The 24,908-nt window shown below is 43.5% G+C and overlaps 1 protein-coding gene across 3 annotated transcripts in view; it reads right to left on the bottom strand.

The window, feature by feature from the left end:
* The window catches only part of zfat (zinc finger and AT hook domain containing), a 76,055-nt gene that overhangs the window by 10,213 nt on the left and 40,934 nt on the right, over nucleotides 1-24,908 (bottom strand). The window contains exons 8-15 of one of the 3 annotated variants that reach the window (XM_078397576.1): nucleotides 23,764-23,851; nucleotides 19,068-19,217; nucleotides 17,354-17,527; nucleotides 15,289-15,377; nucleotides 12,711-12,849; nucleotides 9,336-9,457; nucleotides 5,904-6,033; nucleotides 168-295 (exon numbers count right to left, since the gene is read on the bottom strand). In XM_078397576.1, the coding sequence (XP_078253702.1) occupies nucleotides 168-295; nucleotides 5,904-6,033; nucleotides 9,336-9,457; nucleotides 12,711-12,849; nucleotides 15,289-15,377; nucleotides 17,354-17,527; nucleotides 19,068-19,217; nucleotides 23,764-23,851 (1,020 nt within the window). The remainder of the gene's footprint in view (nucleotides 1-167; nucleotides 296-5,903; nucleotides 6,034-9,335; nucleotides 9,458-12,710; nucleotides 12,850-15,288; nucleotides 15,378-17,353; nucleotides 17,528-19,067; nucleotides 19,218-23,763; nucleotides 23,852-24,908) is intronic. The other 2 variants (XM_078397577.1, XM_078397578.1) reach the window with 2 other exon arrangements.

The raw sequence follows: 24,908 nt of genomic DNA, 5'->3' as shown, positions 1-24,908 counted from the left end.
ACAGAACCATTCATATACATAAACATACATACACATTGGTGTGTCACAAAAATGCTACTTTCAAGCAACAATTAGTACCATTCTGAGATTGAGACAGAATGGAACTTTATATTTGACATTACAGTGCAGTGATAGTTAATTCCAGATTAAGGACATTGGGAACTTACTTGTTCTACAACTGTTAATGTGCCAGGTGCCATAGTAACTACAGAAGCCACAGCACCATCGTGGTGCTCAGGTGTTAAACCGATGATCTGCTGGAAAATGTTCACAGCTGTTGAGTCCATTCTATCTCCTAGAATAAGAAACAACAGGGATAAATTGAAAGGCATAGATAGAGTGGATGTGGAAAGGATGTTTCCACTGGTGTGAGAGTCTAGGACAGAGGTCATAGCCTCAGAATTAAAGGGTGCTCTTTTAGAATGGAGGTGAGGAGGAACTTCTTTAGTCAGAAGGTAGTTAATCTGTGGAACATTGCCACAGAGGGGTGTGGAGGCTAAGTCAGTGGATATTTTTAAGGCACAGATAGACAAATTCTTGATAAGAATGGTTTTAGTGGGAAGGCAGGAAAATGGGAGTAGGAAGCAGAGATCAGCCGTGATTAAATAGTAAAGTAGGCTTGATGGGCCGAATGGCCTAATTCTACTCCTATAACGTGAACTTGTGAAATTCAATGAAGTGTTTCTCACCCACTTCCCCCTTCCACCTATTTTTTCTTTAAATATAGCTTTACACCCGTGAACCCAAATGCTAATCCTTTTTAGCACTCTGGGACTAAGGTGATAAGTAGCATCCAGCCACTGTCTTTAACACAAGTCAGAACCAGCATCTAATGCTTCATCTTCAATTAGGATGATTTACACAAAGACGTTCAGATTTCCAATCCTTTATGATTTTATATAAAACTAGTAAACTATGTCCTCCGGTCTGACAAATTTAACTTTGTTTTAAATGATAATATAAATAATGGAGCTTGGACAGAGGCTTTAAGTAACTCTTGGAGTCACAGAGTCAACCAGCAGGGAAACAGGCCCATCGGCCCAACTCATCCAGGCTGACCAAGATCCCTCATCTAAGCTATTTCAATTTATCTATACTTTGCCAGTATCTCTCTCAACCTTTCTTATCCACGCAATTCACTGCACAATTTTCTCTTTACATTGTGCCAAAATTAAACTAGAAATGTTCAGAATAATCTACAATGGTAAGCATTAACAGAAATGATGCATTTGAGTTGTGCCACCCAGTGCATGACCCCAACATGAGGTTTGGGCAGGGACAGGGAGGGCAGCGGCCATGATAGATACACGGAAGAGCATCAGGACCCAGGGATTGGTGATTGGGTGGGGAGGCCTGGAGCTCAGTAGTGGATGATTTAGGAATTTCGAGGGGGTTTGAATCAGGGGCAAAGATGGACAATTGGAGTGTTTGAGCAAGAGGAGGATAGAAATGTGGGACTAGTTCTGGTTGGGGCTGTTTAGTGGTGGAGAAACAGGTGTAAGATAAGTAAGGGACTTACCTAACAGGATTCCCAATCCACCACCTTGCTGGGAAAACCAGGATTAGGCAACAGCAGTTGCAGATGTTTCATATTTTATGGCTCCATGACATATGATGAGACCAATTGACCCACTGAGTCTATGCTGGGCTCTCAGAGTAGTTCCATCACCTCACAGTCTACCTACAACCTATTCTCTAAACATGCCCATCAACTCTGCCCTAATCCTCCCACACCCACTTATCTATATTTTTGGTCAATTAAGCTACCAACTAACATAGCTTTAGGATGTGGGAGAAACTTGAACCCCTGAGGGAAATCTCCGTATTTACCTCCTGTGTGATGGTACACTAGTTTTTAGTTTTCGAGATACAGCGAGTCTGCATCAAACGCATTGGGGTGGCACAGTGTCGCTGTGGTAGAGTGCTGCCATACAGCAACAGAGACCTGGGTACGATCCTGATGCTCACTGTACGGAGGTTGCACCCTATGACCGCGTGGGCTTTCTCCGAGTACTCAATTTCCTCCCACATTCCAAAGACATATAGATTTGTTGGTTAATTGGCTTTTGTAAATTTTAAATTGTCCTTAGTGATAGTGCTATTGTACAGGGTAATCGCTGGTGAGCAGGAACTTGGTGGGCCAAAGGGCCTGTTCCACGCTGTATGTTTTGGTCTCTAAATTTGAGGAAGGATATTCTTGCTATAGAGGGTGTGCAGCGTAGGTTTACTAGGTTAATTCCCGGAATGTCGGGACTGTCATATGTTGAAAGACTGGAGTGACTAGGCTTGTATACAATGGAATTTAGAAAGATGAGAGGGGATCTTATTGAAACATATAAGATTATTAAGGGGTTGGACATGTTAGAGGCAGGAAACATGTTCCCAATGTTGGGGTCCAGAACCAGGGGCCACAGTTTAAGAATAAGGGGTAGGCCATTTAGAACAGAGACGAGGACAAACTTTTTCAGTCAGAGAGTTGTAAATCTGTGGAATTCTCTGCCTCAGTAGGCAGTGGAGGCCAGTTCTCTGAATGCTTTCAAGAGAGAGCTAGATAGAGCTCTTAAGAATAGCGGAGTCAGGGGGTATGGGGAGAAGGCAGGAATGGGGTACTGATTGAGAATGATCAGCCATGATCACATTGAATGGTGGCGCTGACTCGAAAGGGCCGAATGGCCTCCTCCTGCACCTATTGTCTATTGTATCTCTAAAGTCTAAAGACTAACAATCACCCATACACTGGTTCTATCCTGGACACTAGGGGCACTTTACACAGGCCAATTAACCTACAAACCAACATGTCTTTGGAATGTGAGAGGAAACCGGAGCACCCAGAGAAAACCCACTTGCTCACATGGAGAATGTGAAAATTCTGTACAGACAGCACCCATGGTCAGGATTGAACCCCGGTTTCTGATGCTCTAAGGGAGCTACTCTACCACTGCACCACCCTAACTTTCAGTCGCGTATCAGAATGAACTCAGGGTATCCACTGCTGGCAAGAGGCCCAATGGCTGTGGGATCAGAATGGTGCAAGGGCCTTGGCTGGTCAAACCTGAGGTCCCACCTGCAATATATCCCTAATGACCTTAGATGGCTGTCAAATGCACCTTTCCCTGTTTAAAATTTAATTGATACAGAATCAGTTATGAACAATTAAATTAATTAAAAATGAGGTTATATGGTGTGTGTGCGACTTATACTTGATTGATGTCACTGTGATGGTATCTTTGAACGAGTGACTCGTTGGGCAGAAGGCACAAAAGCTTGAAAGCATGTCCCAGCAGATTCAGGAACAGCTTCTTCCCTGCTGTTAACAAATTACTGAACAAACTTCACATAAGCTAAGAGTCTAGTCCTGGTCTTCCAATCTGCTTCATTGTGGCCCTTGCACTTTTGTTTTATGTGTATTTTCTCAGTTACTGCAACATTATATTCTGCACTCAGGTTATTTTTCTCCATTCCCTACCTGTTGTACTTGTGTAGTTTCAAGGTTTCAAGGTCAGTTTATTGTCACATGTACCAATTAAGGTACAGTGAAAGGTACAGTTTGCTCGTATTCATGATTTGATTGGATAGCATGCAAAGGTTTTCTTTACTGTGTCTTGGTACATGTAACAACAATAAACCAATCCTGATCAATACATGTTACTCAATCATATGTTCTTATAGACAATAGACAATAGGTGCAGGAGTAGGCCATTCGGCCCTTCGAGCCAGCACCGCCATTCAATGTGATCAGTACCCCGTTCCTGCCTTCTCCCCATACCCCCTGACTCCGCTATCCTTAAGAGCTCTATCTAGCTCTCTCTTGAATACATTCAGAGAATTGGCCTCCACTGCCTTCTGAGGCAGAGAATTCCACAGATTTACAACTCTCTGACTGAAAAAGTTTTTCCTCATCTCCGTTCTAAATGGCCTACCGCTTATTCTTAAACTGTGGCTCCTGGTTCTGGACTCCCCCAACATTGGGAACATGTTTCTTGCCTCTAACGTGTCCAACCCTTTAATAATCTTATATGTTTCGATAAGATCCCCTCTCATCCGTCTAAATTCCTGTGTATACAAGCCTAGTCGTTCCAGTCTTTCAAGATATGACAGTCCCACCATTCCGGGATTTAACCTAGTAAACCTACGCTGCACGCCCTCAATAGCAAGAATATCCTTCCTCAAATTTGGAGACCAAAACTGCACACAGTACTCCAGGTGCGGTCTCACTATGGCCCTGTACAACTGCAGAAGGACCTCTTTGCTCCTATACTCAACTCCTCTTGTTATGAAGACCAACATTCCATTGACTTTCTTCACTGCCTGCTGTACCTGCATGCTTCCTTTCAGTGACTGATGCACTAAGACACCCAGATCTCGTTGTACGTCCCCTTTTCCTAACTTGACACCATCCAGATAATAATCTGCCTTCCTAATCTTACCACCAAAGTAGATAACCTCACACTTATCCACATTAAACTGCATCTGCATATTATTAGTCAATAACATACTCTTAAACTCTTAGATGGATTACACTAATTTAAAAAACATTGGCTACATTGTTTCTCTAATATAAACATTGTTAAAGTAAGACAATAGTCATACATGTCATTCATAGCAAAGCATTTGACAAGTTCCACATGGAAAGCTGCACTGGAAGGTTAGATCGCATGGAATTCAAGCAGAGATAGCTGAATGAATAGAAATTTAGCTTCATGGAAGGAAGCAGACAGTGATTGTGGCAGTTTGCTTCTCGGACTGGGCCCATACTGTTTGCCATCTAAATCAATGATTTGAATTAGAATGTACATGGCAAGATTAGCAAGTTTGCAGATGATACAAAAGTGGGTGGTGTTGCAGATAGTGGAGATGGTTGTCAAAAATTGCAGCAGGATCTTCATCGGTTGGACAGGTGGGCTGAGGAATGGTTGATGGAATTTAATACAGAAAAATGTGAGGTGTTGCATTTTGGAAAGTCTAACATAGGCAGGATATACACAGTGAATGGTAGGGCTCTGGGAACTGTTATAGAACAGAGGGATCTAGGAGTGCAGGTAAATTGAAGGTGGCGTCACAGGTAGATGGGTGGTCGTAAAGGCTTTTGGCACACTGGTCTTCATCAGTCAGAGTATTGAGTAAAGAAGTTGGGAGGAAATGTAACAGTTATAGAAGATGTTGGTAAGGCTGCATTTAGAGTATTGTGTTCAGTTTGGGCACCCTGTAATAGGAAAGATGTTTTAAAGTTGGAAAGGGTGCAGAGAAGATTTACAAGGATGTTGCCAGGACTGGAGGATTTGAGCTATAGGGAGAGTTGAGGAGGCTGGGACTCTATTCCCTGGAGCGCAGGAAGGTGAGGGGTGATCTTTTGAAGTTGTATAAAATCATGAGAGGAATAGATTGAGTGGATTGAGGCAGAGTGGGGGAATTGAGAACCAGGGGTATTGGTTTAAGGTGAAGGGGGAATGATTTTATAGGAATCTGAGTAGTAACTATAGCTCGCAAAGGGTGGTGGGTGTATGGAACGAGCTGCCAGAGGAGGTAGTTGAGGCACGGACTATCACAACGTTTAAGAGGTAATTAGACAGGTACATGGTTAGGACAGGTTTAGTGGAATATGGGCCAAACGCAGGCAAGTAGTGTAGATGGTGTAGATGGGACATGTTGGTCGGTGTGGGAAAGTTGGGCCGAAGGGCCTGTTTCCACTCTGTATGACTCTATGTTCATAATGACAACATTTAAAGAAGACTTGGACTGGTACATGGATAAGAAAGGTTTAGGGGGATAAGGATCAAGTGCAGGCAAATGGGATTAGCTTATATGGGACATCTTGGTCGGCATGGATGAGTTGGGCCAAAGGGCCTGTTTCTCTGCTGTATAACTACAACAGGAAAGTTCCACAGTTACACCGTTTTACTTACCATTCTCTGTATTGTACCGTAAGTCCTGAAGAGCTGCCACTGCTGCTTGGGCACCTTGGACATCCTCTTCACTCTCTGCTATATGAAAGTACTGTGTTTGAGTCTGCTCTGCAGGAGCTTCAAGAACCTGCTGCACATAAACATAAATATATGCAAAATCACTTATTTCAATATAAAAAGTTTCTTTTATTCAATTAAAACAGTGCTATTGTTCGTAAATGAATATCACATTTTTGTTTATTTTCATACTCGGCGTTAACATATTGCAATCTAAGGACGGGAACAGAGAAAAGTTTTTTTACATTTCTTCTTCCTTGATAACTTTCAGAATAAAGGCAGATTGAACTATTATTGCTACCTCGTTGTAATTTTCGTTTAGATTAAGCTTCAAACTGCGTGTTTCATCATTCTAAAACCGATTTTCACTTCTATTTACTGCTGACGGGCATGAAGGGCAATTTGCAAGCTCTCACTGTGAGCATTAAGTACTGTCAAATTAGAGACTACATATTTGTACCGTGGCCATATCACACTGCCTAAACCTAACCCTATCTCATGTACAGACAGTTTCATACTCTCGTCATGTATTACTAATGGCTGAACTGAGAAGAAAACTATTAAACTATAATGAGAAAGTTATAAATAGTGATCCCGGGATGAGAAATAATGTGTCATAACCATTTAAATCATTTTTCAGTTATTAGTGTACATTTGTTCCATTGATTGCCACACCCTGGTCACTTTGGTGTTGGATCTCTAGGCTTAGGTTTTCTTTCCTGTATACCAGAATCTCCATATCCTTTCCCCCAATTTCCAACATTGTCCAAGTGCAATCAGTCTCCATGCATTACATCTTCAAAACCTCCAAATGAAGGGAAAGTCCTGGCAAGCGCCGCAGAGAGGAGGTGGGGCCGAGGACGGGATGTTCAGAGGCGGTTAGGCTGAGGAATGGCCACGGAGAGGCGGTTTGGCCGCACCGCCAAGAACACAGAGGGACCCGGAGGGGGGGCCACCAAGAACAAATGGGAACCCGGTGGGGAGTGCCGGGAACAAAGGGGGACCTGGTGGGGGGTTTGCCGAGAGTGAAGAGGGACTAACTAACATGACTCTAATAAGTTCTTTTGTAACTTTGTCAGCGCCAGAAACGTGGCGACTAGTTGTGTATTGAATGCAAAAACAAAGAATTTAATTGTACCTAGGGACATGTGACAATAAAGTATCATGGTTTCTTCTCCATCGATATCCATCCTTAAAATCCTTTGGATCACACACTTGCTTTATCTATATCCAACCCTACTTGTCAACCCAATTTCTATGTTTTGTTTTGTTCTCCTATCCATTTTGTGGCTTTATTGTGTTTAGATAAATTTATTGCATGAAGAGCTTCTGTTGAAAGATTACCACAAACAAGAACCTAATCAGCAAATTTTTCATTCCTGGTTGCCAGAAAAAAAATGGTCTCAAATTCCATTAAATGGCAGTGCAGGCTTAAAGACCATAGAGACACAAGAGATTGTAGGCGCTGGAATCTGGAGCAGAAAATAAACTGCTGGAGGAATCCAGTGAGCCAAGCAATATTTATGGATGGTTGATGCTTTTGGTTGAGAGACTATGAGTGCAGGTCAAAGAAAGCCAGTGTACAGAGATGATGGGAAGGGGTGAGACAGGGGTTGGTTGTTAGATGGAACCAGATTAGGAGTGAGGGGAAATGATGACCTGATGGAGCCACGTGGGAGAGAGGATATGAAAGATAAAATAAAGGAGAAGAAACTCTTGTGGATAGGTATGTGGGTGGTGGACAGGTGGGGTTGGGTAATGAGTCTTGGTATTGAAGGGGTGGGGAGGGATGGATATGGTAAACAAAAAGAGAAAGGGAGCCTGGGTGGACAAATGGGTCTGGGGAAAGAAAACAAGGGGTGTGGGTTATCTGAAAAAGGTTGTAATTAGAAGATGTTGTTTTATTTTGTTTTGTGATACTTTCAGTACCCGCCAGAATTTATTACGCTCAATAACTTTTCTTTCAATCCCTCCCACTTTCTATAAATTAAAGGTACAGTCAGTGGTGTTTGCAGGGGTCACGCACTTTCTTGTAGCTTCTCTCTCTCCTCATCTGTTCTCAAGAAGAGGCTTTCCACTCCAGGACTTCTGAAATGTACACCTTTTTCAGGAAATGTACCTTTCTCTCTTCCGTAGTTGATGGAGCCCCCACACACACTTCCTCCATTTGCCAATCGCTTGCTTTCACCTCATATTTCCCAGACTGAACGGAGATAAAGGTCCCTTGCTGCTCACCTTTCACCCTACTGGCCTCCTCATTCAATATATCATCCATCGGTTGTAGAAACGAACTGCAGATGCTGGTTTATACCGAAGATAGACACAAAGTGCTGGTGGCATCATTGAAGAAAAAAAGATGTGTGACGTTTCAGGTCAGAACCAGACTTCGGATAGTCTGAATAAGGGTTCCCACCTGAAACGTCACCCATCCTTTTCCTCCTGAAATGCTGCTTGACCCACTGAGTTACTCCAGCACTTTTTGTGTCTATTTTCCATATCATCCAACAGGATTCGGCACTAGTCACATCTTCCCCACTATCCTGCCTTCTGCAGGTACTGCTCTCGCTGTGACTCCCTGGTCTGCTCATTACTTCCCATCCAAGCCTCCCTGTCTCTACAACTTCTCCTGCAACTCGAAGTGCAACACTTATTCTTTCACCTTTACCCCACCATCCAGACCCCTAATAGACCTAGTCTATTGCATTCAGTGCTCACGACGCTGCTTCTTTGATTAACCAAGTGGAGACTAGGCAACTGCTTGGCGGAGTACCCCGTGCTCTGTCGGCAATGGCCATCTTGAGATTCCAATTCAACTCCCCTTCTCATTCCAACACTGACCTGTCTGTCCTTGACCTTTTGCACAGCCTAGTTGAGGCCAAATGCAAACTGAAACAATGGGTAGCCATTTAGGTAGCTTGAACTCAATGGTATGAACTCTGACTTTTCCAATTTCAGCTAACCCCACTGTGTTCTTTTCCTAACCCCACCAGTCCACCAGAATTGTATTGCAGTTACTCACATAGGATACTCACAAAGTACTTCTCAATCCCAGAACTTCCACCGCTAAGAAGGGCAGTGGCTTCAGGAGTAAGGAAATGCCAATCTCTTTAGGCTCTTTTTCAAGTTTACACACCATTCTGACTTGGAAATACATCACTAATCCTTCATTAATGCTGGGCATAAATCCTAGAACTCTCTTCACAACATTATTATGGGAAAACAAGAAGGAGTACAATAGTTCAAGAAGCTGGCTTTGCGAGCACCCCCAAACTCAAATAAATGAACTTCATTTTATAACATTTGTGTTCAAAAATCACTCACAAAATCTAGATTACAGCAACATATAGAATCTATAGATGAGAGGAAAGTAGGTACCTGCTCTATGGCTTCTCCTTCTATGCTCCCCACAATCTTCAGTCCATGCTTGTTTTTCAGGTGTCTGTTCAACTCCCATTTGGTACCATACACAAAACTGCAGACTGGACACTTTACACCACCTTTTAAAAGAGAGTAAAATATTTTTATTAAAGAAATCTGATGTGTCCCTGACTGATTTCGAACTCCAAGATTACCGAGGTTTGCGCATCCTGATTTAAATAATGAAATGTTTTCAATACCACACACAAAATGACTGCGAATGTAACCAGCTTTGGGGCAACAGAGATCTATTACACTGTTGGTAGCAGTCTGTATCATGTCCGTTTGTCATTTCACCATTAACCATGGAGTAGAATTGTTAAGGTAGAAGGAAAAATTAAAAGTTACAGGGTTGTCGCATTGGGCAACTTTAACTTCCCCAATATTGGCAGGATCTTAGTACAAAAGCTTAGACAGGGCAGAATTTGTGAGGAGTGGGTTTCCTGAAACCATGGATAATCCATATAATGGAGACTAAAAAAAAGATGGTAGAGTGTGATGCTCTGTTTTCTGCCTGTGATTAATAAAATTATTATTCAAAGAAAAGTTAAAAGTTAACGGAGAGCGTGGATCTGAGGTATTACGTGGGTGAAACCGTGCAAGGATTCCAGTTTTCCTCTCCCAAAAGAAAGCAATAAGCTTTTAGAATTATCTCCATGGTAATGTTGAGCTGATCTCTCGGTTTTATTTATAAGTATTATTCAGGATTGATGGCAGATAAAATCCTCAAAGGGATTGAAACAAACATGTGCATGTAGACCACGGGATATCAAGCATCAGCTGTGCACATTCAAAACATCCATCCTGCTGTTGTGCTTCTTAACCATTTACTTTGATCAAATCATCATCCGCCTGTGATCTTAAATATTGAAAGTCAAATCAAATGTCAAATCAAACTTCATCAGATCATATGCACACAAGGAACAGTAATGTTATCTGACCATGTGAGCCTATTTTCCCATTTGTCAAGTTTCCTGAATATGGTAATGAAAAAGGCATTCAGTATGGTTGCCTTCAGGCGTTGAGAATAGAAGTTGGGACAAAATGCTACAGTTTTACAAAACATTGGCTAGACCATACTTAGACTATTGTGTGCAGCTCTGCTCACCACACTGGAGAAAGGATGTTGCACAAATGGAGGGCTGTAGTCATAGCTTGGATAGGCTGGGGTTATTTTCTCTAGACGTAGGAGGTTAAGGGGTGACCGCATAGCAGTTCATAAAATTGTCAAGCCCTATAAAGGACAGTCAGAATCTTTTTCCACAGGAAGTGGAATCTAGAACTGAAGGGCACAGGTTCAAGGTGAAATTCAAAGAAGATCTGAGGGTTAAGTTTTTCAAACAGAGGATGGTGAATATCTGGAATGAACCTCCAAAGGAGGTAGAGGAAACAGATACAATCACAACATTTAAAAGGCATTTGGGCAGGTGCTTGGAGAGGAATGGTACAGAGGGATTTAGCCTTAATGAGGGCAAATGAGATTAACGTAAGTACGCTGCACCTCTGTACTGCCCTCTGCGCCTGGATAAATTGCTGTCCTAAAACTAATATGTGATTTAATATCTTATTGAATCATAAGAGCATCTTGGTTTAAAATCTCATCTAGAACTTCTACTTTCCCCCCAACAGCACAATATTGGGGTGTCAGTATGAAGGCCAAAATCATTTTGTTCAAAGGTAGAACCATGAATTGGCTGTGGGCAAGGATCACAGAAATAGGTCACATACACATACAAATATATAAATTTAGAGCTGGAGTCAGCCACTCAGCCCCTCAAGCCTGCTCAGCCATTTAATAAGGTTATGGTCAATTTGACTAACAGGAACTTTTCATTAACTTGCCCATCAAGAATCTATCTACCTCTGCCTTAAAAATATTCCCAGACTCCTCTTCCTCTGCACTTTGAGGAAAAGAATTCCGAAGAGTCACAACACTCTGAGAGTAAAGAAAATTGCTTCTACTCAGTCTTAAAAGGGCAATCACTTGGCGGCTCTTGATTCTAGATTCTTCCAGAAGAGGAAACATCCTTTCCACATTCTCAAAACCCCTCAGGGTCTAGTATGTTTCAACCAAATACCCTCTCATTCTTCTAAACTCTAGAAAATATAAACCTAGCTTATCCAACTTTATCTCATAAAGCAGCAATCCCATTCCAGATATTTGTCTGGTAAACCATCTCTGAACAGCTTCCAGTGTTTTACCATCTTTCCTTAAGTAATGAGATCAATAGTGTACTCCAGGTGTATTGTCATCACCGCCCTATATACATGAAATATAATCTCCCTACATGTGTATGCAATTTTCTCAGCAAAAAAAAGCCAATAAAATTCAGCTTGCTTTCCTAATTACTTGCTGTGTCCAGATCTTTTGTGAAGAATGTACGAGGACACGAGCAGAACCCTCTGCATCTCAGAGCTCTGGAATCTCTTACTATTTAAACAATTAGCTTTTTTATATTCTTCCTGGCAAAATGGGGTAATTTATCTTTTTCTATTTGCCAGATCTTAGCCTACCCACTCAATCCATCTATATTTCTTTTTGTTAGCCTCCTTAAGACCGCAACACTATTTACTTTCCTACCTATCTGTGTGCTGTCAGCAGATTCGGCAACCACATCTCTGTTGGCTTCAGCAGAATCATTAATATACAGTGTAAAAAGTTTAGGCTCGAGTATTAGTCCCTGTGGCACACCACTCACTACCAAAAACAACCCTATATATGCCTATAATCTTTCATCTATGCCAATATGTTATGTCCTACATCATGATCTTAGGAAGTCTAAGTATTGCACATGCATCAGACCCCCGTTTACACACATAATTTTCAACTTCTGCAAAGAACTCCAATAAATTGGTCTAATATATTTTCCCATTTACAAAATTGATGAAGTTGCCTGAATACCTTGAGATAATGAAGTACATATTCATCTTGAGCAAAGATACTAGAGGAACAAGATGGACCACTCCGTTGAAATCGCCTATACTGAAGTGTAGTAAACAAAGGAGAGTAACGTCTGCCATTTTAGTGGGCAAAACCCACCGTTCGCTATGCCTCTGGCAGTGTAATCAGTGTTTTGGAGGAACAGTATGTGTGATGATACCATTAAAATGCAGAATATATCTCATCTATCAATTCACAGATTTTTGTTATTTTTCTTTTAAAATGTTTCTGCAAGTTTCTGCACACTAAAATGGCGCCATGACATACTACGGCTTTTAGGGTCGAGTGGTCTATCTTGTTCCTCTAGTATCGTTGATCTTTGACTGCAGAACCACAATATTATAAGCTATATAACACCCGATATTCAATTAATTTAATTATACCCTTATTACCTTGCTGCGCCACACTCTCCTGAGCTAGTACACCAGTCCCAGCATTGACATATTCATCATTGGGATGTTTCTTGTGGTAATGTCTCTTCAATGATCCAGCCATGTTACAGGAATAGTGGCACAATGCACATCGGAAAGGCTGTGGTAAATAAGGAAAATATTACATGTAAAAATAACCATTTCATCAACAGAGCAGCAAACAATCCAGCCCCAAATAGAAGCAACATTTACACCAAACAACATAGATTGCAGAATTACTTGTTACAACAACTGGCAAAGCAGCAACAGAAGGGACAATAGCAAAATATCAACAGTAAAAAAGCAGGAGTGTCTAGTTCAAAAACAGGTAATTTGACCTGTTTAAAAAGTAGAAGAATGACACCATCCAATAATATCATGGAATTATAGGAGTATTTATAAAAACAAGGATAAGTGCAATATTTTTATCAACAACATAAATAAAAGAACATTGTACTGATCATAGCACCAGCTGATCCTTAACAGATGACATTAACATGAACTGCAACAACAAACACCACAACTGTTGTTATTCCTTACAATTCTTCAGGGCTGAGGATGATTTGCTATTACTTTAGCTTGGAGAGATACAACAGGGGAACAGTCCTTCAGCCCACCAAACCCATACTGACCATCAACTATCCGTTCAGACAAAACCTATATTAACCCTTTTATTCTCCTGAAATTCTGCTGTGTCAATTATCCATTCCCCACGGGGAATAAACTATCCGTGTGTGATTCCTTCAAGGGCAAAATGACCATTGCACAGTAGCCATACCTGGACTTGATAGAGCAAGGTCTTGGCCCAGTGACAAGGAGATCAAAGTAACTGAAGAACAAACTTTAACATATGCTAATTTGGGCACAAACACATCTATCTGCTCCTTCCCCCCACCCTATACCCCAACACCCCACTTCTCACTGTACTAGTTAATATGGGAAATAGCTGCCAATTTGCGCACAGTGAGTTCTCACAGATAGCAATATCATAATAGCCTTATAATTTGTTCCAGAGGTCGAGCGATATGTTTTGGCAGATGGAGAGCACCACTAGTCTTTTTTGAAATCATGCTCTGGCATCGTTTACACATATTAGAGAGAACAAAAGGCTCTTTCAAAAGATGACATCTTCAAAAAATACAGCATTCAATCAGAATTATAGAAACTGAAGGGGAATGTTTAGGCCAATACTGTCCATATTTTAACAAAAAAATCATAATTCTTGGCCAAATTTATTCAACTCAGACTGCATGCTACATATTTTCAGTGTGCTATGACTTCTAAATTTCCATAAACCAGTTTGCCTATTTTCACATTCAGATCTCAATTCATTTTTTGGAGTAGTCAATAGAGTCATACAATGTAGAAACAGGCTCTTTGGTTCAACTTGCTCACACTGACCAACATAACCCATCTACACTAGTTCTATCTGCCTGTGTTTGGCCTAAACTTATTCTATTCATCTACCTGTCTAAATGGTTCTTAAATGTTGTGATAGTACCTGTCTCAACTAAGAAGGGTCTCGACAAGAAAAGTCACCCATTCCTTCTCTCTAGAGATGCTGCCTGACCCGCTGAGTTACTCTAGCATTTTGTGATACCTTCTCCGGCAGCTCGTTTCATACATCTACTACCCTTTGTGCAAAAAAGGTTGCCGCTTGGGTCCTACTAATTCTTTCCCCCCTCACCTTAAACCTACGTCCTCACCTTAAACCTGGTTCTAGATACTCCAACTCTGGGTAAAAGACTCTGTGCATTTACCATATCTATTTCAAGCAAATAAATGTATTCAATAAGCCACACAATTACCTAAAAAAATACAATGTACGTGTGTGTATCAACAATAAATAGCAGCAATGCATTTCCAATAAAGAATAAGAATAGATCAATATCTCGACAGCAGCACCAACATACATTACCAAGAGTTCTTCAGGACACATTTGGGATAATAATGTCACACAAAAGGTGGTGGGTGTATGGAACGAGCTTCCAAAGGAGGTAGTTGAGACTGGGACTATTGCAACTTTCAAGAAACAATTATACAGGTACATGGATAGCACAGGTTTGGACCAAACACAGGGAGGTGGAACTAGTGTAGATGGGACATGTTGGTTGGTGTGGCCGAGTTGGGCCGAAGGGCCTATTTCCACACTATGACTCTATGACTCTCTAATCAGAAAGTGAACACAACCAAGCATAACAACCACCATCCATGAAAATATTTCCAAAAGAATATCACTGTCACCATCGGCAACCTCACATTTCACACATTTTCACATTCGTTTGTTGATGTTCTCATTCTTCTAACTGATAGCTTGCACATGATCTAATTTGCTCCCCAATTGTACCCATCCCTCCATGAATCAGAAGAAGGTCTGCAACCTCTCCCCAGAGCAACACTAGTCCCATCCTGTCACAGCTATTACTATCCCTCCGCAACTGTTTTGCAATTTATAATTAATTTCTTATTCTCAGGCCCAACGGTCTTCAGTGGAACTAGTGATAATCACTTTTCACACAAATGTATTTCTAAGTCTTTATTCTAGGCATTTAATTCTTGCCTTAAAGGCGGCATGCTGCTCCATGTGCCGAAGGAGGTTTGGCTTTTGAGCGGCAGTGTAGTCACACACTGTACAATTAAATTGTTTACCTGCGGGCAAGAAAGCATTTAAAATAAGCTTGGGAAATATATATATAGTTAATATTTACTTAACCAAAATGGCATCCAAAAAGACTGAATATAGATGATAATCTTAATGTGCAAACTTAATAAAAACAAAAATAAAATATATGTAGAAATAAATATTGCGGACCTTTTGAAAATGCCGTCAGACTTGCAGTACAAGTTAATGACATCTTTAAACAAGTTGTACATCTGAGATGCAGACTGCAATCGCACGTTGCAACATCAGGCAACAGCACAGTGCACAGATTATTTGGGGAGTGTGGGATTGTTACAGGACTCACTAACTACACAGGTTTGGTAATATGAGACCGCAGGTGTCAAAATCTTAACCAAAAACCAAGTGCCGGAGCAACTCAGCAAGTCAGGCAACACCTGTGGAGGGAATGGACAGACCATGTTTTGGATTGGAACTCTTCTTCAGACTGATGGGATGGGGGATGAAAACTGGAAATGAGAGTTGGGATGGGGCAAAGCCTGGCAAGTGGTAGGTGGATACAGATGAGGGTGGTGATTGATTGAGATAGTGACAAAGTTGGACTGTTGGGCAACAAGGGATAACTTCTGCAGCATAAGCAGTAAAGTCCAGCTAAGCTACAACAAATGCCATATCACCATTAGTCGAATGATTTATCAAGTTGCCAGCATGTTGATAATGCATCAGCCAAGGTTACCAGAAAAGGAAAGGTTTTATACTCCCAACAACATTGTGCAAGTCTGAGAAAGGGTTTTGACCCAAAACGTCACCTATCTATGTTCTCCATGAATGCTGCCTGACCAGCTGAGTCCAGCACTTTGTGTCCTTTTGTATGTGAACCACATCTGCAGTTCTTGTTTCTACTTTCTAAACATTGTGTAAATGTGAGGCTTGGATCTACATGGGACAAGATAACTCAGAGGAAGAGAGAGGAGCACAATCTGTTCAGATCGATTCTCAGGAAGCTAGAATGCCTTCATTATTGTAAGAGTCATTTAAGTTTCAACACTGCAACCATGTCAGCTAAAGCAGTGTCTCTTGCCCCTCATTCTCCATATCCAGGTATTCATTTCCTTCCTGATACCACTGATTTTGAAACCCTAATCAAAATCCTCCCTTTCAATTCAGATCTGGGCCTAAAATAATCAATGAGAAACTGGGAATAATAACATAAAAAATAGAAGCAGGAATAGGCAACTTGGCCCTCTGAATTAATTCCACAATTTAAGATTGTGGTTAATCTTCTACCTCAATACAATTTTCCTGCTCAATCCCATATCGCTCGATACCCTTAATATCCAAAAGTTTATTCATTGGTATTTGAAATTAACTTGGTGACTGAGATAAATTAATGCTTAAGTCCCAATCTATATAAATGAAATATCTGAGGGAACCAGATATCCTATTTCTAGGTTTGGATTGAGGAGTTTAACACTAGGGGTCGCATATGAAGGTAGTGAGACTTTAGAATGAATGCCTTGAGACTCAGTTGTTCATTCCAAAGATTGAACGATTTCTAGATATGAGAGTAATCGAGGAAAATGGTACTGAGGTAGTCATGATCTTGATGAATGTGGAACAGGCTCTTTTCCTGCTCTTTTTTTCTAATGTTCTTATGTTCAATAAATGCAGTAGCAATTGGGATGCCATGCAACTCCATTGGTTGCTGGCCTTAGGTAATTTTTTTAAAGAAGATATTCATTCCTGAATTTACCAGGAGTCACTGTGGATGGCCCAACAAAAATGTTCCCACCCAAATGCCATCAGATATGCTGAAACAACCCAAAGAGCTGTTCAACTTCTCCAACCTCTTAGGTAACTCAAAGCTGTAATATCTCAATGATATGCTTGTCTTTTCCTGCATGCAATATTATATTTGGCACGCAAAGCCACTTAAAAGTGTCCTGTCTTTGTCATTGCTGATTTTAATTAGGAATAACAGGTTTTGCTGAATGTTGTTACTCACCAGCAGCAGTATGTAACAGCTTATGACTCTTAAGGCTGCCTTTTGATTTGAACTTCTTTCCACACAGGTCACAGAGGTGGGTCTTCTCAGTGCTGTGACGATTCATGTGGGCTCTCAGGTTGCTCTTACTACGTGTGGCATAGTCGCACACTGAACATTTGAAGGGCTTCAGTCCTGGAAATGAAACAAATCATAAACAGCATTTAATGCACATACACATAACACTTTACATTTCTGCATTCATGACTGCTTTGCTGCTATTCTAATAATATAACTTAATTAAAAACTGTTTTCTCTAATGAAATAACTATTTCCATCTACAAGATGAAACTCTCCAGTCTGCACCGTTGGGACTTGACTTGTGGAGGACCACAAAAAATCTGAACCACAGAACATGCCCAGGATCATCGTCCTCTGAGGAGAACCATCTTTTTTAAGTGTAGACACTCTGAGTCATGTAAGAGTTCTGAGAACTGTCCTCAATCTTGTTTCCCTATAAGTTGGAAACAATTTCGGCTGAGATCACAAAAGTTGATTAGTATGGGTGTCAGGGGTAATGGGGAGAAGGCAGAATGGGGTTAAGAGGGGGGCGATAGATCAGCCATGATTGAATGGTGGAGTAGACTTAATGGGCCAAATGGCCTAATTCTGCCCTTATCACTTATGAACTTATGAAGTTGCACTAGTGGGTTAATGGCCCCATAACAGAAGCGTCCACGTCGCGAGGCTGGAAACTGGAAGTATCCTGAGCTAATTCTGCTTCCACCATTGTCTACTGTACAAGTGAGGCTCCCACTGATTGTCGACGGAAGCTTGCGCCCTTTTCAGGACAGACGATGACAGTGATGTAACATTTGAATGATAGACATGAAAGAAGAAGTGGGTTAATTAGCTATACTAGTACAGACCATAGTTAATTTTGTATCTTAGTGAGAGAGTTAGTTAATATAAATCGGAATTACAGATTTAAACATGGCGGACAACACCTTGTTTTAATAATTATCAAATGCTATTGGCCGTGTTGGTGTTAATTTACACCGATGAGCCAAAACATTATGACCACTGACAGGTGAAGTGAAAAACATTGATTATCTTGTTACAATGACACCTGTCAAGGGGTGGGATATATTAGGCAGCAAGTGAACAGTCAGTTCTTGAAGTTGATGTGTTGGATGCAGGAGAAATGGGCAGGAGTAAAGACCTGAGCGACTTTGACAAGGGCCAAATTGTTATGGTCAGACGACTGGGTCAGAGCATCTCTGAAATGGCAAGGCTTGTGGGATGCTCCCGGTCAGCAGTGGTGAGTACCTACCGACAGTGGTCTGAGGAGGGACAAACCACAAACCGGTGATAGGGTGTTGGGTGCCCAAGGCTCATCGATGTGCGAGGGCAACGAAGGCTATCCTGCCTGGTCTGAACCGACAGAGGGTCTACTGTGGCACAGGTCACAGAAAATTTTAATGGTGGTCATGGGGGGAATGTGTCACAATATACAGTGCATCGCACCCTGCTGCGTATGGGGCTGCGTAGCTGCAGACCGGTCAGAGTGACACCGATGACATAATGTTTTGACTAATCAGTATATGCAGCCCCATTTGAGTAGGGAATAAGTTAATATGTCAGCTACTGACTATTTGGGGAGAAAGGTAGGATGCTAGGGATGGAAACAAATCTACATTAAGATGTAGTTATCTATGTAATTGAGTATTCATACCTTCGTGAGCCCAGATATGGCGCTGTAGGTCAGTGCCATTCTTCCGAAAGTAGCAGTCACAGTAAGGGCATTTTACCGCTCGTTTTCCAATCAATCCTTTAAGCTGTACACGTTTTCCCAGAATTTCAGAGATGGTGCTCATGGGTACCTCTACAAATAGATAATTAACAGTTTAAATTAGAATTTTGTTGCTGGTTGATGCTCAACAATGGCTGTTAAAATGAGTGTTCCAAACGTCAAGTACAGACCCACCACCAATTTTCTGGTAACTGCAGGTCCGGCACCTCCTGTAATCCGGACAAAATTATGAGCGGGCACTTGAAATGCCCCCGGAAGTCCTCACAAAAAAAGTGGCACTTCAGCCACCCAAGGCGGGCGATCTCATCGGGACTTCCGTAGCCGATCGGCGGTTTTAATTTGCCCCCTGCGACCAGGGCTCTGGAACTCTAGCCTGGCTGGAGATGGCAAAACAGTTCCCATAGCCGACTTCTGCAGCCAATCAGCAAGTCGAATTTGCCCTCTGCGGCCGGGGCTCTTGTACACTGGCCCGGCCGGAGCTGGCATCTCTGTTCCCATAATCGACTTCCGAGGCCGACTTTGCGGGCCAGTATCTTGGCTCCCTGCTGGCCTAGGTGGCCCGTACCGTTCGACTGATCTCGGCAAAACAGATAATCTAGCAAGGCTCTGGAATGAAGGGTGCAGGAAAATTGGTAGTGGGCCTGTATTTAATATGTTGCGAGGATACCTGAATCCACTACCCAGAGAAAAGATTCTCCCTCAGATCACTTCTAACCCTCTTACCCTTTCCCTTAGACATATGGCTTTTGATTGGACACTTCTGCCATGGAGGAAAGTTTCCTCTGTCTACTCTACCTGTGCCATTCATAATTCTGTACATCTTTATTATCCATGACCTTAATGCAAAGTTCTATGCTGGGGGTAGTGAAGGCAAGCATCCCCTATGGCTTCTTCAGCACCTTTTCATCATCATCATCATATATATACAGCCGGAAACAGGCCTTTTAGGCCCACCTGCCTTTTGGGATCTCTATGCCTCAGTTCCCCAATACATCCAGTATATTTGGGCAGCATCTTTGGAGAAAGGAATAGATGACATTTCGGGTCGAGACCCTTCTTCAGACTCCACCCAAAATGTCATCTATTCCATTTTTCCAGGGATGCTACCTGACCCGCTGAGTTATTCCAGCATTTTGTGACTATCTTCAGTGTAAACTCCAGCATCTGCAGTTCCATCCTACACCCAATACATGTATTGTGTATTTGATTTTGTAGGACTAATAAAGATAGGATACACAAATAATTTTTTCATGTAGCACCTTGTGGCGGGCCGAGCCACTTTGGTATCGAACCTTCGTTTGTCAGGTTCAAACTCTCGTGTGGACCGGGCTTGATCTGGGCCGACCAATCACGCAGTCAGGGGGGAGGACCGTCGTGTGCCAGGAGAACAAAGGACTCAGGCACGCGCGGATGAGCCACGGAACTGTATTTGGTTAGTGGTTAATCAGAGTGTTTATACGACGTGTGGACCTCCTCAGTGGACCCCGACGATCCAAAACGGCTTATTTTGGATTTTTACCATGTTTGCAGCCGGCAACCTGGCCCAGCAGAATGCAGTTTCCATTAAACTGCCCATTCTCTGGACATCACAGCCCCAACTGTGGTTTGAGCAGGCTGAAGCCCAGTTCCACATTCGACAGATCAGTGTCGATGCCACAAAATATTACTACGTGGTCAGTGCGCTGGACCAGGACACCGCTGGGCACATAATCGATTACCTTCGCCAGTCACCAGCTACAGGCAAGTACGAGGGCCTCAAAGCGCTCCTTTTGCACACTTTCGGTCTCAGCCACTGCGACAGGGCAGCCAAACTCCTTCACATGGACGGCCTCGGTGACTGCAAGCCGTCCGTGCTTATGAGCGAAATTACCCGCCTTGCTGAACAGATTTTCCTCGAACAGATGCCTGTTGACATTCACCTGCTCCTCGCGGACGAGGATGTCACCGACCCGCGCCGGGTAGCTGCCTGTGCTGACGTGCTGTGGCAGGCGAAACAGCAGGGTGGCGTCACCATCAACTGGGTGGCGGCGGGGCCTCGGCGGGTCAAGTGGCCGGTCCCAGCCTCCACCGAAGGTGCGGCAGTGAAGCTGGACACGAGCGATGACAGCAAAGGTACGTGGTGCTACTACCACCAAAGGAGAGGTTCTGAGGCCTACCGATACCGACCATCCAGCGAAAAATCTGGGAAACGCCTTGGCCGGCCAGAAGCACCGCCTCCTCTACACCTGGGACCGTCATTCAGGGCGGCGTTTTCTGGTGCACACGGGAGAGGAGGTCAGCATTTTGCCCCCATCGGGAGCCGACACTCGTTCTGGTAAGAGGGGACCTTCTCTGGCTGCCGTCAACGCAGCAACATCAGGACGTACGGAGTCTGTACGATCCCACTCACTTTCGGCTCCTGTCACTTCAACTGGCTTTTCACTATCGCCGACGTCTCCCAACCGTTGCTGGGCACTGATTTCCTCCGGGCTCACTCCCTGCTGGTCAACGTGAAGGGATACCGTCTCGTTCATTCTGAGACGTTCGAGTCGATCGCCTTGCTGACTTGACTGCGCCGCATCTCGGCTCCGTGACTTCCTCTGATAACGAATACGCCCGCATCTTGGCCGATTTTCCCGACATCCTAACCCCCCAGTCGTCACCTGAGACCTCCTGAGCAGAAGTACAGCGCTGTTGACCGAGAGCTCCTGGCGCTCTACCTGGCCATCCGGCATTTCCACTACTTCCTCGAGGGCAGGGATTTCATGGCTTTCCCGATCACAAGCCACTCACATTTGCCTTTGTGAAGGTGGCTGATCCCTGGTCATCCTGGCAGCAGCGTCACTTGGCCTACATCTCTGAGTATACGACTTGCATTCATTAATGCCATCCACGTTTTAACCCTAGGTGTCGACTCCACGGCCCTGGCGGCCGCACAGCGAGAGGATGAGGAGATGCCAGCCTACCGCACAGCCGTCTCAGGCCTGTGGTTGGAGGATATGCGATTTGGGCCTGTTGACACCACGCTCCTTTGCGACGTGTCTACGGGACAGCTGAAACCCATCATCCCCGCAGCTTGGCGCCGCCGGATTTTCAACATGATTCATGGTTTGGCTCACCCTTCCATAGGGGCAACAATGGCTCTGGTGGCGGCCAAGTTCATGTGGCACGGGTTGCGCAAGCAGGTCGGCAACTGGGCCAGAGTGTGCATTCCCTGTCAGACTTCAAAGGTTCAGCGTCACACCAAGGCACCGTTGCAGAATTTCGACCTGCCACACGTGTTTCGACCACTTCCACGTCGACATCGTGGGACTGCTGCCTCCATCCAGAGGTGTCACCCACCTTCTCACCATCGTGGACTGATTCACGAGATGGCCGGAAGCCGTCCCGCTCTCAGATACCACCGCTGCGACATGTGCAGGTACCCTCACTGCCCACTGGATTGCCCGTTTTGGTGTGCCGGTGGACATCTCCTCTGACAGAGGTGCGCAGTTTACCTCCGAGTTGTGGTCAGCAATGGCCCGGCTGTTTGGCGCTCAGCTGCACCACACTATGGCCAACCACCCGCAAGCCAACGGCCTAGTGGAACGTTTTCCCTGTCACCTGAAGGAATCCTTAAAGGCACGGCTCGCGGGCCTGGACTGGATGGACAAATTGCCGTGAATACTGCTGGGAATACGCACTGCCCCAAAGGAGGATCTGGCAACTTCCTTGGCCGAGCTGGTGTACGGCGTCCCACTTACGGTCCCAGGTGATTCCCGGCAGCACGTGGACATCAGGAACCACCCTTGGCAATGCTGACTTACCTCTGGGAGAAGGTGGGCACGCTCCCTGCCTTCCCGATGTCCCGCCATGGACTCGCCCCCACGTACGAACCACAGGCCCTCACAAACTGCCAGTATGTTTTCGATCGCCGCGATTCCCACCGTACGCCACTGCAAAGGTTTTACGAGGGACCCTTCCAGGTACTGCAACATGGTGCCATGACTTTTGTCATAGACATGGGCGGCAGGCACGAGACTGTCTCCGTGCACCACCTTAAGCCGGCACACTTGGACATTGACCAACCAGTGCAGGTGGCACACCCCCACCGCAGAGGGCATCCACCCTGCCAGCTGCGACCCTGAACATAGGAGACGTGTACACGCGATCAGGCCACTGGTCAGCCAAACCGCCTCCATTACTCCGGTTCTGGGGCGGTCATGTGGCAGGCCGAGCCACTTTGGTATCGAATCTTCGTTTGTCGGGCTCGAACTCTCGTGTGGACCGGGCGTGATCTAGGCCGATCAATCACGAGGTCAGGGCGGCAGGCCGTCGTGTGCCAGGAGAACAAAGGATTTGGCAGATGGGATTTGAACGGGCACGCGCGGGTGAGCGACGGAACTGTATTTGGTTAATGATTAAACAGAGTGTTTACACGACGTGTGGACCCCCTCAAGTGTCCATTATGCACACATAGTATCAAACGATTTTCAAACTTGGCAAGTACATCATAAAAATTGCACAAACTCTCTCTAATCTCTCAAATAATTAACCATACAAGAAAAAGGTGTAATTCACTTCAGCTGACGGACAACCTTATCCTTCACTTGTGTAACAAGGCAGATGGGGATAAGGGTGTAATAATCCAGATACTCACCAGGATGATATGTGGTGATGTGAGACTTGATCAGTCGATCATCTGTAAAGGATTTTTCACAGACAGGGCAAGTGTATGTTTTCTTATCCTGAATGAAAGCATTGGAAAACAGAATGGGAAAGTTATCAAAATAACCATGTTTCATTTGCCATTTATTTTTTTACCTGCATGGAACCTTGTGAAGGATGTTTGCCAATACATTTCACATTTTAGCCCATTACCTACTCATTGAATTGTTAATTCTGTCGCAAGACTCCTGAGTGTGGATGTCTTTCTCTGAAATGCCACTTGCACGTGTAATTAGATCATCAATGTCTGTTGTGCTTGTTTATGCTGGAACTACAGTCATGATGTACGACCTTTGTTTTTAGCTACCAGTTCAATGAGCGGAAGACCCTGTAGGCAGTCAGCATCCACATACAAATTAAAGCCCTGGATGGACAATCGATGCTTTGGCTGCAGATTCTGCAAAAATCATTTCCATATGCTGCAATATTCTCCTCAGACATCAGTGAAAAACACTGAGGTACGTCCTTGGAGTGAAGGAGGCTGTGTAATGACATGATAGAGATTTTCAAAATTATAAGAGGCATAGAAAGAGTAAATGATCAAAATCATTTTCCCCATCGTAGGGGTATCAAAAAACAAGAGAGCATGCTTAAGGTGAGAGGAAGTGGTTTTAAAAGGAATTTGAGGAGAAAGGTTTTAGACTGCAACATTTTTATGGCAGTTTTTCACACAATGGGTGGTGGGTTTTATAGAACGAGCTGCCAGAGGAAATGGTACAGGCATATACAATACAACATTCAAAAGACATTTGGACATGTATAGGAAGGTTCTGAGGAATATAGGCTAAACCCGGGTAATGGATTTGCTTAGATAGGCATCTTGGATGGCCTCATAAGGCCTCAATGTTCCTTAATCATAATTAAACAGATTTAAAATGTAAATAGGAAGGGTTCAGGCAGGCTCTCGTTCAAGATGATGCCACCTCGGATAAACCTCTCTCCTAATCATTCAGTCCATTAAAAATGTCTACATGAGTGCAAATGCATGTTGATGTTTGTGCTAAATGTGGTCTTCCTGAATTAATTATATTTAAATGGGTTCTACTCTCAATAATCATCAAAGTATAATTGTAAGTA

Source organism: Rhinoraja longicauda, chromosome 4 (genome assembly GCF_053455715.1).
Source record: "Rhinoraja longicauda isolate Sanriku21f chromosome 4, sRhiLon1.1, whole genome shotgun sequence".
NCBI classification, from domain to species: domain Eukaryota; kingdom Metazoa; phylum Chordata; class Chondrichthyes; order Rajiformes; family Arhynchobatidae; genus Rhinoraja; species Rhinoraja longicauda.
This window is presented reverse-complemented; position numbering and strand designations above follow the sequence as displayed.